This window comes from Grus americana, chromosome 6 (genome assembly GCF_028858705.1).
Source record: "Grus americana isolate bGruAme1 chromosome 6, bGruAme1.mat, whole genome shotgun sequence".
Classification (NCBI taxonomy): domain Eukaryota; kingdom Metazoa; phylum Chordata; class Aves; order Gruiformes; family Gruidae; genus Grus; species Grus americana.
The window spans coordinates 21713438-21728179 of NC_072857.1; the positions used below are offsets into that span (position 1 = coordinate 21713438).

Below are 14742 nucleotides of genomic sequence, written 5' to 3' on the forward strand. Positions count from 1 at the left end.
TGTAAACATGCAGCTGCAAGACTGGAAGGAAATATTCTCTGCAAACAAACGATGACTAGTGGCACCTAGTTTGACATTGAACTTCAGCTATTATAAATTTCAAAGAATCTAATAGCAACATTGTCTTTTTATCCAAGCATTTTTCAACAGCTCACAGTAAATTCCTGTCATGAATCACTGGTTTCTCTCAGCGTCTATGCTTGCTTTTGATGGAACTGAACAATTTAACCAAATGTGACATAACACGTGTTATGAACACTTCCCATCCTTGCTTTCTAGCACGATGGTGCAGTAGTCTGCTGACATCAAGACTGATCTTGAAGAACATCATGTAGCAACCAGGACTACCACATCTTATTTTGGAGCTGCACTTTTCTAAGCCACAAGCACATTCAGTTCAGACCCTTTTTCCTCTCCTAGAGCCAAATAAGATTTTTATACCATTTAACCATCATCATAAAAACTGTAATGAGAGTTTGATTAGTTTAAGCAATAAAAAGGATGCAACATGTATAATGCCTGTTCTAGGAACAATCTTACTTGAATAAGGAATGAGAAACACTCATTATGAAATCAGAAATATATGCATTTTTACAAAAATAAGAGTGGACTCTAGAGAAACTCAAAAAAGGCCACACTGACAGAAGTGACTTAATTCTTATCAGTTTTCCCTACATGGTCTTAATACAGAATTTTAATATATTGATTCAGAAAAAAAATTACAGTAGTTAGATCAACAGAATTTATCTCAGTAATTCTTAGTCTGTACTATCAACATACATATACAAACTTTTTAAGCTTGCACATTCCTACTATAACACACCTATGTCTCAAGGTTCATCCTATGCAGTGTCTCTCCCCCTTCCTTACTTGGTTTAGGTCAATTAACTCTAACTCAAAAATGTACATTAGAAAAAAAAAATCATACAATTTCCCTGCAGCTAAACAAGTAAAACCAGTAACTTACCCCCACTTAACAGCTTCATAACCAGCCAAAGTTCATCCTTCACCACAAAAGATGTGTAATAGGTCACCACATTAGGGTGATTGCATTGACTCATTGCTTGAATTTCTTTCTGGAAGAAATACAAAGCCCAACATAACACAACCAGGTATCAGTTCTGCTTGTATAGAGAGAAAGTTTAATTTCCAAAGTGAAATACTGTAACAACTGAAGTATGCACAGAATATGCATCAAGGCACCAAACATTTCAATTCACCTATAGATCTACGTGCAAGACAAAACATTATTGCAAAGAACACAAGGGAGGTTTGGCCAGGAGATACAGGCATATCTACATCAATTTTCTTCTGAGAGCAAAGATATTACTGTTGAAGTCTCAAATTTAGATGAAGCAATGAAGAATGAACAGTCTCCAAGAGCTGAAGGTGTGGGTACAGGCCGGACAACAAAATGCAAGGAAACATCAAAACCTACTGCCTTTCCTGTTCAGAAGGGATATGAAAAAAGTAGAATGGGAGCAGGTGGGAAAGGAGGAAGGAAGCTGTTGGACAAAGGACACAGGACCACTGCCTCAGCTACTGTGGGATGGACAGGCGGACACCAGAACCACACAATCAAACAGAAGTGCAAGAGGAAAAAGCAATGTTACAGACCAAAAATCAGAGGAAACAATTGACTAGAGGAGCACACAGTCACCAACAGATGCACAACGTGGCACTACCAAGTAACACCATCTATGACATGCCACAGCTGTACACATTAAGAATGACTGCCTTGTATCTGTTATTTCAAGCTGAATCCTTTTTCTATTCACTCTTTCACATAATTGTTCTGCAATACCTTTCCGCCAGCTCTCATTATCCTGCCAGTCCTTTATGTAGGGGCACTTAGGCCTCCTTTGTACTGGAGGGTTTGGCCTCACAGCAACCTAAGCTCCCACAACCCTACTTCTCCCTCTCCATCTCTGGTCACACATCCCTGATCCATCCCTGGTGCTAGAAGACATGGTCCTGGAGGGTAAGCCAGTCAGGGAGCCAATCCAGCTAAAACCCAAACTCTTCCATCTCCCCTCCAACCCTGAAAAGCAACTGCTTTCAGGTGGACCCGTGTTCCATGCTGACTCACCAGCACTGGCACAAGGCAGGCACTATAGCAGTCCCACTTTGATTAGAGCTGCCACAGATGCCATTTTCAACTTTCAACCTCAATTCAGCAAGTGTTTGAAAGAGGGGGTTTTTGTTGTTGTTTGCAATGCACTCGAGATCACAGCCACTTTCTAATAAGAAGTTAATTGCATGTATTAAAAGACTGTGATTTAGTCTCATGATGCCTGTTGGTGACTATTAAGTCAGGCCATGGTTTGACACACATTTCAGCAAGTCCTGTTGTCAAAAGTCCTCCTCCTTAGACAACTTCTGAGCCCTGAACCACAGAAGGATGAATGTCTGAGTAGTCATGCAATGACGCTAAATAACTGAGCAATTTGTAAAATAGCTTCCCCTCTCCCTGGAAGACAGTAGGTGGAAAACAGAAGAAAGCTATATGGGACACATTTCCATTTCCCAGAAGACATGTCAGCTTAAACACAAGTCAAATTACTGCCTCAGGTTCTTAATTCAGCTAGCCATACCAAATCCTAACTGTAACTCTTGCACTCTTTATTACTATTTCATTGCTTATGTTGTTTTATTGTTTCCCTTGCTGGTAATATAATGATGGCTCAAGAAGTCTACCTGCCACTACTGGGCAAAAATACACCACATCTATTTTACACACATATTAATAGTGCAGAAATGTAACTAATTGACTGTGGTAAGCTTCACTATCTTTAACTGAAAAGTGCTTTGAATATTTTGTCTGCCTGCATCAACTTGTCGGTGAAAATGGAGCTATGACAGTAACCATGGCCGAAGGCACCTTGTGTCTCAGCTTTGGTTACTTCTTCCAAAGACAGTCTTTGCAAAACAAAAATAAACAGAGGAAGCACCCCATGAGAGATAAGGGATTAAATTTTAGTCAGGAAAGTATTAATATCAGACTTGCAGTTCTGGAAAGCCCCTATCACAAACAGAATGGTAAGCCATGACAAACTTCAGTTCTTTGGCTGAGGCCCATGATATGCACAGGTGAGAAAGAAAAGTGTTCATTTAAAATACACTATCAGAAGAAAAGCTTGCAGCAGGACGTCCAGGAGAACACCCCGGAGCCTTCTTCACATTCATATCGCTTTAGACATTCGACAGCACCAAAGCCACAACAGCATTTAAAATTTAAAGCCTCTCCCTCATCCCTCTGCTTCTCCTTCCCTTGTGCACTAGCACAAGTGTTTGTGCACTGTATCAGGAAGTATGTCCAGGTTAAAAGCTAACTTCTTTTCAGCCAGGTTATTCCTGATCCAGTTTCACTAAGCAGCTGCACAAAAACGTGTGTCAGCCTAAGGGCAGGTGGATGACAGTTAATAAGCAACTGCGAGATGGCTCCTTTCAGCGCTCAGCAGCAGCGCCTACAGGGCCAGGTCCAGCTTCCAGTGAGCAGGCAGGTGCCACAGCTCTGTGGGTGCTTCCTGGGGCCTCCCCCAGGGACAGCCAGGGTACGGCTGTTTGAGGGGCTGGGCACACCACATGAGGGGCTCCTCCAGACCGCCTGCCTCGAAGGGCTATCCAGAACAGAAGTGTAAACAGTTTAGAAAATCTATTCAACCAAATAAGCCATTCTATAGAATATTCTTTGGTTTGTGGTGTTGAGTTTTTTGTTTGTTTTTAAAAAATGGAGGTAAGGAAATGGGGGAAGATACCCAGTCGGGACAATACTAAGGACAGGAACTTTTTCCTTGGCTCATGGGGTTAAGTTACATTTAGCTTACAATAGTGAGAACACAGGACATTGCAGGAAATGGAGTATTGAATTTCAGGAGTTTGGCAGTCTGTGTAACCTTAGTGTTACTTAAGCTCCCTCCCCCACTGCCTTTCTATTTTAATTGACACTGGCCCAAATCCTAAGTCTGCTTATGTGGGCACCAGGCTTGCTACATTTTCCACTTCTCTGAAGGCTACACAGCTGAGAATTTGTGAAGGGTGCCTTTGCACACCATCCATAAGCATTCAGCAACAGGATTTTACAAAACAGCATGTTCAGAGGGCAGAGTTTTAGAACATCCCTGTGTCACTGTAAACTGTTTGATCAGAACAGTAAGTGATTGAAAACTGAGCAGACTCAAAAACGGTGTTAAAAAACCCAAAACGCAAGAGCATTCTAAGTATTAGCAACTGAAATAAAAATGCTAGTATAGTTCTAACAGGAGTTTTGAAGGTCAACGATGCCCTTTTCCACAATAACATCTCTATTATATAAACAAAATTTTTAAATCTATTAGAACCGAATCGGAGAAAGTATACTTCCCCTCACAGAAAAAAAAAGAATTAATTATGTACGTGTATGCATACATGTGTGCATGCACATATAAAAATACAAGGAATCATACATGGCCTGACTTTTTTTTTAATCCTCCTAACCAAGAACTCAGAAAGCCAGAACTTATGTTCAGATCAAAACAGATCAACAAATAAAAGAAACACAAAATCTGAACACAGAAAAACAGAAATTGACTTATGTTAAAAAATAAAAAAGATGGTATGGACAGTTGTCTTCGTACCAGAAGAACGCAATATGGGACCAAAAATTCAAGACCTATTGCCTCATTTGGCAGACAGTGGAGGCATGTCAGCAGTAAAGATACTCAAGCACTTGGTAAGGCAACTTTGTACAAGCAGGTAACTAACTGCAGTCATTTCTCTAGACCACCTAGATATCTCTTGCATATTTTTGGCAGTTTTATCTGATTTTTTTGTCATAACTTTTTAATTCTTAATTCCCATTATTAGTTAAAATTAGTTAAAAATTAGTTAAAAAAGATCAAATGTTGACCATATATTAGAATGATTAGTATTTCTTGTTTTATAGAAGTGTTATTTATGGGCTGTAGATGTTAATACATCATGCACAGCATCTCACCTTGGACTGTTCTCTTTTTAAACACAGTTCAGAATTTATTGTTTGAGTTTTTAGTTGACAGAACTCTCACTACCTCAGAGGTAGCTTCCACTACCACAATCCTCTTTTAAAAAACACAACAACATCCCATACGAGCTGTTACATAAACTGAAGGTGAATGCTATCAGTCACCAGGGGAAGAGCATTTTGGGTCCTCCACTGTAAATAAGCCATTTTGTCTGAAGAAACTGGATGGACCATACCCTCTGTATCAAATTCAAGATATCTTTTGCACTGGCAATTCCCTGCTGAGGAGATCATTTCCTTCAGAGGCAGGAATTTCTGCATTAGAAAAAGCCCACAGTCTCTAGGCAGTAGTATAACCTGTGGAACAGAAGAGAGTGTTCTCACTTTTAGAATGGCTTTGTGTTCTTCAACTCTTGTTATGCTGCCTATACATAAATACACATTAGTATTATAAGCACCTGACTAGGAGCATTAGAAAGCAATAGGTTTTGTTTTTTACCAGCTCTTTGCAACTTGGTCTGGATTGCTATAACCAATGCAAAGGAAAAGCTCTTGCCTTTTACAATGGGCCTCTTACAGGTCCCTTCCTCCTCTGATCACTGACCCAAACAAACAGCATTCCTCAAATGGCTTGTTATGGCCTATCGGATAAACGCGTGCTATTAGCTTTAACAAGAGTTTCCTTGTTTAGGTGGCAGTGTAGCTATTCCTACTTTTCCCCTCAAAAGTTATCATTACAAAATGATCCAACAACTAGTTTTTGCCATGTTTTGGCGCTTTAGACACTTTAAGAAGACCTACTAAATTTTGCCTTCATATTTTCAATCAGTGCTTAACCAAAGGAAAATACATCTTTCCTCAGTATTAAGAGAAGACAGACAATGAGACAGGAATCTCTTGAAAATCAAATCGCCAGAAAGCAAGGGGTAGGGGTCTTCCCACAGTTCTCAACAGTTGGTTACCCCAAGATTCAAATTGGCACTTCTTGTTTAAGTAGCATTAGAAAATATACATTAGTAAAATATATTTTTAGGGGAAGGGTATACTTCTTTCAGATTATTTTCAAATCCTTTTCTCACTATTATCATGCATAAAAATACTACCCTCACTCTTGGACCAAGCAAAAACCAAAATCAAAACAGAAGATAAGTTTCCATGCAATATGTTCCCCTCTGATTTACTTACAAGTAATTCATCCATACTGGTTTGGCATTTTTCTAAGTTGATCCTCTTTATTGCTACGCGTTCTTGCCTGGGTTTGCATAGCGCTGCCTGGACAACTGCTGTAGCACCGCTACCTGAAAAAGGGCAGAAAAGGAAGACAGTATCAATATAACAGGAGTTTAAACCAGTGACCAACATTAAGAACCCCACAGTGACAAAGAACTTAATCTGCTGTTTATCTTTTTTCAGTGCTTTCCCCACATGCATACCTTTCCACTAGCAAGACAGCTTGCACACTTCTCAAATGGAGAAGAAAAACCTCAAAGTTTCTGTTCCATATGCCACAAAAAATTCCTAAGCCAACAACTTAAAATGATGTGCTCATTTATCAAGTCACACCCACCACCCCAATGCATTTCATATAGGTTGGGAACCACTACATTTTCTTCTTTGGACACTTCTGTTTCAATCAGGAACATTGCACAGTTTACACAATAAAAAAAACTGGGGGGGGGCTGGAAGTGTGTGCTTTATCAAATATTATTTCTTTCTGTTCTTTCAGGTCAGCCTCTGTTTAACCAGGTTTTTGTTCCCACTAGGCAATGAACAGAAAAGTTATCAGTAAAATTGTACATGCCAAATCTTCTACAGCTTCACCTGTGCTCCTGCTAATTCATCATGATTAGGGTAACATCCTACAAAAAGCATGCTGATTCTTGTAAAGAACGCGGGAGGCACAAGTATCACACCAACAAGATGATGATGCACATTGCTGAATAACCCAGCAGAGAAAGTCAGTCATGCTTACTTGATGTGGAAATCACATATGGTGATACAACGACACTGATAACATAGCCTGGTGGAATTTGACATATTTTGGGGAAAGCACTAGAATAATTTTCTTTAGTATGCTTTATTTGCAAACAACAGGAGTAAAAAGTCTTGTTGCTTCTTTTATCAAGTACCCACTGGCTTTGCCCTAGTCAGTATTGCCTCACTAAATTAATGAAATGACTGCAAGTAATATCCAGGAAGACTTTCTCCCAGGTTGCACATGTTGCTGCCACATCAAATACAGCAGTGTATGCTTCCTCAAAGTAATTACATTGTGCTCATTCATGCAGAAATCAAAAATCCCCCAACAAGTAGTTAGAATTACAGGTAGAAGCTATTTTAATATAAATTATGGATTTCTGGTAAGTCATGAATTGAGCAACATCTTATATCAGCCTGCTCATACACTATGTTCTATTTATGCTCGGTAATTGGCATGTCCTAGATGAATACAAATTGTGAACAAAAAGCCTTTTGTTGTCAAGCTCTACAAATGTGGATTCAGTTACCAGCAGACTTAAGAACAATTGAGAGCTTTTCCCTCTGCACATCTGAAAACAGCACCGACAATACCTCATGACTGAAAGTTACTGTCAGTGTTTTAATTGCTATTTGCTTAGCTATTTTCATGTATTGTTTGTTCACATGACATTTTCACTCAAATCACAAAGCTTTTTAACTCAGTGTATGAATTTCATTACAAAATTCTGAGCTCATCTTAAAAAAAAAATCTCAACAGGACTAACTAGTCATGTTTTTGCAGGATGCGGTCACAGACAAATATTGACATGTCCTGTTCTGTCTGCTTACAGAACAAAGCCTTTAAAAATTCCAATAATGTAAGTAATAAAAGAATTAAGAGAGATTTTAAAAATTAAATAAGACATCCTAAGGAAGGAACCACCAAGTCAGCACAATTCAGCTCAAGTAAGATTCATCTACATCACTTTAATGAAGTTCTCATTCCGCAGACATCAAGACACAAATCCTCTCGTTACTTTGGATACACAACTCTAGGTTGAGGTGGGGGAAGAAACCAAATTTCCAGCTATTAAGGATACAGGAACAGAGAGGAAGATTTTCCTTGATGTATCTTTATGCCCAGTAGTTTTATCTACTTGTAGGAAACAACCAGATCTTCACTTTCAAAACAGATTTATATACAAAGGCCACATAAAGGACAAACAGAAAAAGCACACAGAAAAATTATTCAGCCAATGTCAGGATGAAATCCTGACTGTTTCCTCAAGTTAAAGTAAAATGACAGTAAATAACACTTCAAAAAATTTTGGAAAAATTAGATTACAAAAAAAGACCTGTCACATCCCTGACCCCACCCCACTATATCACTTGCTGAAGTTCTGTGAGACCCCAAACCAAAGACTATACGCTTACTACTATTTAAAAACTCTTGACTGTAAGATTAATCTTGAGCTATCCTTATGCACAAGTTGAAGATCTTTTCCTCTTTTGCATACTGAAAGAGGATGAGATGTGAGATTTTAGGACATAAACTAGAGCTTGAAGTTTATTTATATGAAAAGCCTTTCAGTGCATTTCCCTGTGTTTTCTCCTCAGACAGAGATGACTTGTATTGGGATATTCTTCACCATAAGAATATGATGCACTGACAATGCAAAAAGCTATGTTTAGAATAAAGCCAATCCACCTTGGTTTCTTCTTTCTCCTGCCTTTTGAATACTCTGCACAACAGAGTATTTTGATAATAAAGGCCATCTGTGCAGCGTGCATTCTCAGTGGGACCTACATATAAAATCCATTTGAAAAAGTAGTTTCGAGTACTGAAGTAGGAGCCAGGCACTTAATGGCTATACACCTCCTTCCTCTTAAAAGATATTCCCCTGTCCTTCTCTGGCTTGCAAGGTGAACAACTGGGGATGAAGATGAGGAAAATCTGCAGCCTTCTCACCTGATCAGAAGACTCCTTTTGTGTCAATAAAGAGATGCCCTTCTCTAGTCTACTAAACAAGTAGAAATGTGAAGTGTTCCAGAGAAGTAGCTGTTATAAAACAGGACTACTCAGATAAGCATTTTGGTTGAGAGACAACAGACTATACAAGTAATACACTATCATACAGTGAAACAAAATCACCACAGACAACCATTTAGCATAACAAATTAAGGTCACAGAAAATGATTGCAGAGAACAGAGTACAGTTAGCAATTCCTCGTCAGAAGGCATGACTTCTTCAGGTATGCTGAACCTTACAAGTCTTTCAAAACCTAACCCTCACAGTGGAGAATATACTAACTACACCACAACTAAAGCACAGAGTGGGTTTAGCATCCACTCTCTATTTAGAAAACTGATCTAATATAATGAAAGCTCAGGTTGGATAAACTATGAAGCCTTTACATCTAGCTGTCTCCTGCAGGAAAACAAAACAAAGGATTACCAGAGGTCAGACTCAAAAAACCCACTTTGTGAGAAAGATGGGGTTTTTTCCACTACTGGAAAGGTGGTTCTCCTGCTACAGACAAGTTCTCTTTGACAATTTCAAAAGTTAGCAGTGAAATAACACAGTTTCAGTCCACATCAAGTTGCCTGTTGTGAAATGGGAGTAGTACGCATTAAGTCATAGAGTTTCATCTTGTCCTCATGTTTTTTGCTGCCATCCTTTTCTCTAGTGTAAGCATGCCCTTACAGCCAACCTGTTCCTTCATGCTATGAATCATGCACTGCCTACCATCCTGCCCTCAGTGCAGCAGAGCCATTAGTATTGCTTTTAAGTATTTGGGCTCATGCAACAGAAACCTTCTCAACAGCTATTACATACGGCCACACTTCACTTCTGAAAGAATATAACCTATAAGCAGTTTTCTGCATTCCACTTTGCAGATTCTTCATAGAAAGCACATGAAAACCCCACAAACACAAATACTCATCCAGGTAAAAAGAAGAAGGATCTTTGAACAAGTGTGATCAACAACTGACATTAACATTTTAGTTTTATCTACCCTCCACTAGTCAAGCCTCAAAAAGGCAGACAGCGATGTGAGATGGCTGGACCATGGCTGTCACATTGCACATATCCTTCTTCATACAAGCATGTGACACTTCGTTCATTCCCTGTTATGTATAAAGGCCTGACACTTTCCACTCATTCATCACAGTGCAGTAACTCTATTCAAAATAGATCTAGAACTATTCCTTTCAATTTTCTTCTTCTCAACAACAACAAAAGTCAGTAACCTCATTACCCCATAATGATTTACCAAGTCTTTTTTTTAGTAGCTCAGTGTTACTCTACAGTATTCCAACACAAATCTCTCAAAGATTTCTGCATTCATTAGGTCCCTTCAGACACTCTACTCAAAGACACTTTCTTCAACCTCATAGTTCTTCTACCTAATCTCTGAAGGGGATGTAAATTGTTGGTAATGGTAAGCTTTTTGTTGACTAAGTATCTGAAGGGTTAGACGGCAGTCGTAATCGGAGAACACTAAATACTTATCTCAGAATCTATACAAACTCTTACATACCGATCTATACCATCTGTATTTCTACACACCTCTTCTGCTCCCCCCAACATACAGAAACCCCCTATTACAGGTAGCTGATTAGCGCACACAAATTTTAAGTCAGCCTGAAATCCACGACTAAATTGTAACTGTCTGTAAAAGAAGTCAGTACTAAATAGAACAAAATCTATGAAAATGGATGAAGCAGCTATGAAAGTATATTTATTTAATCTTTCAGACAGTCCAGTTCTGAAGAAGAGAGTCCCCCAGGTAATTCTTAAACGCAGCTCATACACAAAGTAACTGCAGGATTCCTTTTGCATAGTGCAGGATGCACTTGTGCACGCAAACTGTGCCTGCACAAATGCAATCTAGCTCCGGTTTCCACTCATAAAAACACGTGGGGGTTTTTTATGTAACATACAAAGCATCTGTGCTTATATACAAGCTTTGACAGCTATGTTGTATATTACATACAATATTGTGCAGCATATTTCCAGCATTACTACATATGTGTTATGAACTGATGAGATTCTCAACATATTCCATGGCAGCATTGCGCAGAACTAGTCTCTTCAGTCTCAAAAGAATCAATCCTGTTGGTGGCAAAGTCACTTTCAGTTAAGAAACAGAGAAGAACAAACCTTTAATTTCCTTCAGTTTCTAGCTTTTACCCCACAATGCTCTACAGATCTCTCATTACTACTAATTTTCTTTCATATTTCTTCCATTGATTAAAAATAAGTTATAAATCAGTTGATTAAAGCTCATTTTAGATCATCATACTAAAATCTAAAACTTTCTGAAATTTAATTTCTTCACAGAAAATGAACTTACAATTTCTCTCTCCATCTTCACTCAACATAAACGCTTGTGTTCTTAGGAACTTTAGGATAACCACATAAATACAATTTACTAACAGTTCCTGCCCACTTTGTGTTCTTAATTCATGCTGGGATCAAATCTCTCCCCTTATAACTCACTTGGATACTTGTTTGTTTATCCTAGCCATTAGGATTATGACATAATTCACTTAAAATACACCAGTGTTCTATGAAATCTACACCCTTTTACATAGAACTGCTACTTCTACATTTTCATCATTCAACAATTAATCTCATTAAATCTTCATGGAGCTATACAAAATTAATTTGTTCTGCATTTGGACATTTAAAACCACCATCATTATGGCTATAGAATCACTGGGTTATTCAATTGTTGTATTTACCTTTTTATGGGAGAGTAGCTTACACAGTCTCTGAGGTCTAGCTTATCCCATACTACTTTTCAAAAGCATGTTGCATAAATAATCCAGAAAAAACTCTCCTAAGATGATAAAGGTCTACAAATACTTCTGTGACCCCACTAAAGTCTTAGAGAAGTAGCCTAAATGTCCATATTGAAATTATTATGCATTATAGAAAATCTACAAGAGAATTTCTATGCAAGCGTTGAGCCAACCTGTACTAAGGGTAAGATACATCAAAATTCAGCATTAACGAGACATCATATTCTCCATGCAGAAAAAAAAGGCAGGTGAATTCATAATCAGCAATAAAATCCCACATACAAGAAAAACAGGGGCAGGAGGGAATGACTAGGCTTTTTGAACAATCTTCTTTATTTTCCCCCACCTTCACTAAAATAGTAAAAGGACTGGTTATATCAGATATTTTGGCTAGATATATTATAGGAAATATTTTGAGGTTTGCTATGCGGTAATATGTTACAACTCCCTCCCTGTCAAATCTGCAGAACAAAGAAATTCTTCTGCCAAAAGGACATAAGAACAGGAATCTACCTTCCTGAACACAGAAGTTTGTAGCATGAGAGTACAGCAAGTAACTACGAATCACAAACTAATTATTCAGGAAATAAGACAAATCAATACTGTACAAGAAAGTGCAGAACCTATACCGATGATCTGGAAAATGTAAAAGTCATCCTTTCCTTCACCAATCAGCCCAGACACACTATGTTGCAGGAACTCTTCTGAAATGTCTGTCTTATCTGAAGAATAATCACGGATCACCACCAGTCATGGTTAAAAGAATTTTAAGAGAGCTCTAGTCTGACTGACAAAGGCATTAAAAAAAATCTGTGGCTAGAAAGTGAAACCAGACATATTTAGATTAGACATAGGTTTATTTAGTAATGACTGTGTTCAGCTTTGAAATAAAGTATCAGCCTAAGTGATGGCATTTTGCTTTCAGACATTTTCTTGGTAAGGAGACTTCTGCCTAGGGCCATACAAAGCTCAGCACTTGTCAGCTTGGTACAATGCCATCAAGACACTAAGATCAGATTGGAAAGTCCAAGGATGACCATTAACTGTGTTTGGTGCATTCATGTAAACCTGGCAATAAGCACACAGTTTGGAAAGGGACGAAAGAAAAAACAGAGACTATGCCCACTACCTCCTTCCACCTCAAATTGGCCCTCTTCCTCTGTTCCCATCCCGGCTCTCTCAACAGAGACCAACAAGTGCTGATATTAAACACCAGCCTGCGAGATTTCTTTTTTAGTTTGTCAGATATGCTTTATTTAGTACAACTCTATTGAAACAAGTGAAATAAATGAACCACAAAAATATAGCCGCTGTGTTCATTAAGCACATGGGAGAAACACTAACTTTTTGGTGGACCAAGATCACACATTCTGTTGAAGCTCGAAAGAAATAAAGCCGTGCCTCGCTACTAGAGAAATAGATCCTGTTACCCCATACAATCGTGTCACATATTGCACAGTCTTGTGTTTGAAGCTACAGTAGTAAGACAGTCAGTATCCCAGCTCCCTTACCAGTTTTCTAACCCAATATACTATATTTAATGCAGAATATGGTTTTATCCCCCGTGCTATCATGATTAGTGTACAAAGTGACAAAACAGCAGGACACATGGTTAGCAACTTACCTGACAGCCCTGCCATTTCACCACTGGAAAACTTTTAGCCTTATCAATCACAAAAATAAAATAAGGCACATGACAAAAAAAAAAAAACCCACACCAAACACAAACCCACACGTTCCTGCCCTTTTTTTAAGAAGGTACCTACAAAGGAATTCAAGTCTTTTGGGTAAGATAAGGTGCTAACGAAGCTGAGAATCAAATTTAGAAGTGCATCAGAAACAGACAGTAACCACAACGCTTCTCCTATTGCCTTTGAATAGGAAGCTGCATATACTTCAAACACACTATGGTACTTGACAATGAAAGAAAGGCATAGATGTGTTGAAAAGCAAAGTGGAGTGATGCCAAACATCCAGGCAGTTTAATGCCCATCTATGTGTGTCATCATCAAAATTATCTTTTAACTAAGTACTCGATGGCCTTGAGTCCTCTTACATGCTAGTGGTGGAGCTCACAGGGAGCCTGGTATATTTCTGGATCTGGTATAAAAGCATCTTCCCATTCGTTACCAATCCACACCAAGGAAATTTCAGCAGCACAGCAGGTAAGGAAAACCTAAACAAAAGCAGTCCACTTTCAGCAGGTGTCATCTTCTCCCTGACTTGTCATTTAAAATGGATGAGTTGTCTAAATAGAGAAGTTGAAAGGGAACTATAGCAACCCAAATTAGATTGTCTAGGCAAAGCCTGTATTATAAACACTACCCAAGATTAAATTCTTTTTGCTCTGCTCCACATATCAAGTATCTTCATAAGAAGTGTTATTTTTAAGTGAAAAAAGTGTATATAAAAAAAAAATCCACAATCACCACTATTTCAGAATTTGCAGCCATCAGAATTGGAATCTGCCTTGTGGAGGTGTCAGGTTAAGACTGGTGTGACCGGTACCCCCTGCTCCTGACCCCTGGCAATGTGGTTAGCATAACTAACACCATTTTATAAGGCAAGCGGCCACTCTCTGAGACTGAGCAGGCCGCATATTCATTCCCTTTCCCCTCATTATCAGGCCCTGAAGGTCCTGTGAAACAATTAAACAAACCAAACAGATTTCTCCTTCCCCTCCCTACTGCCTCAAGATTCCTGGGAGCCAGGCCGATTACTCCCTGCTTTACCGGCCTTGAAGGTCCCAGGCACCCAGCCAACTCAGCAGTGATGATCCCATCACAGCACACAGAGCACTTTATTTCCATAAAATCAAGCAGTTACAAGTTTTAAGTGGGGAACTTGGACCGGAACTACTGCTGGACAATGAGACTCTTCTCACCCGGTGGTCAGTGATGCCTCCACCATCATCTGCTTCCTCCGAGGACTGACTCGTATGCTTTTAAATTACTTGAGTCTAGATTATCATTGTTATATTGATATGGCAAAT

At 38.8% G+C, this 14742-nt stretch overlaps 1 protein-coding gene across 3 annotated transcripts in view; it reads right to left on the reverse strand.

Moving 5' to 3' along the window:
• The window catches only part of STK39 (serine/threonine kinase 39), a 101711-nt gene that overhangs the window by 72161 nt on the left and 14808 nt on the right, over positions 1-14742 (reverse strand). Inside the window, exons 1-3 of one of the 3 annotated variants that reach the window (XM_054830726.1) lie at positions 6167-6237; positions 5218-5338; positions 968-1076 (exon numbers count right to left, since the gene is read on the reverse strand). In XM_054830726.1, coding sequence (XP_054686701.1) covers positions 968-1061 — 94 coding nt within the window. In that variant the 5' untranslated portion in view covers positions 1062-1076; positions 5218-5338; positions 6167-6237. Of the gene's footprint in view, positions 1-967; positions 1077-5217; positions 5339-6166; positions 6280-14742 lie in introns of those variants that run through there. The other 2 variants (XM_054830725.1, XM_054830727.1) reach the window with 2 other exon arrangements.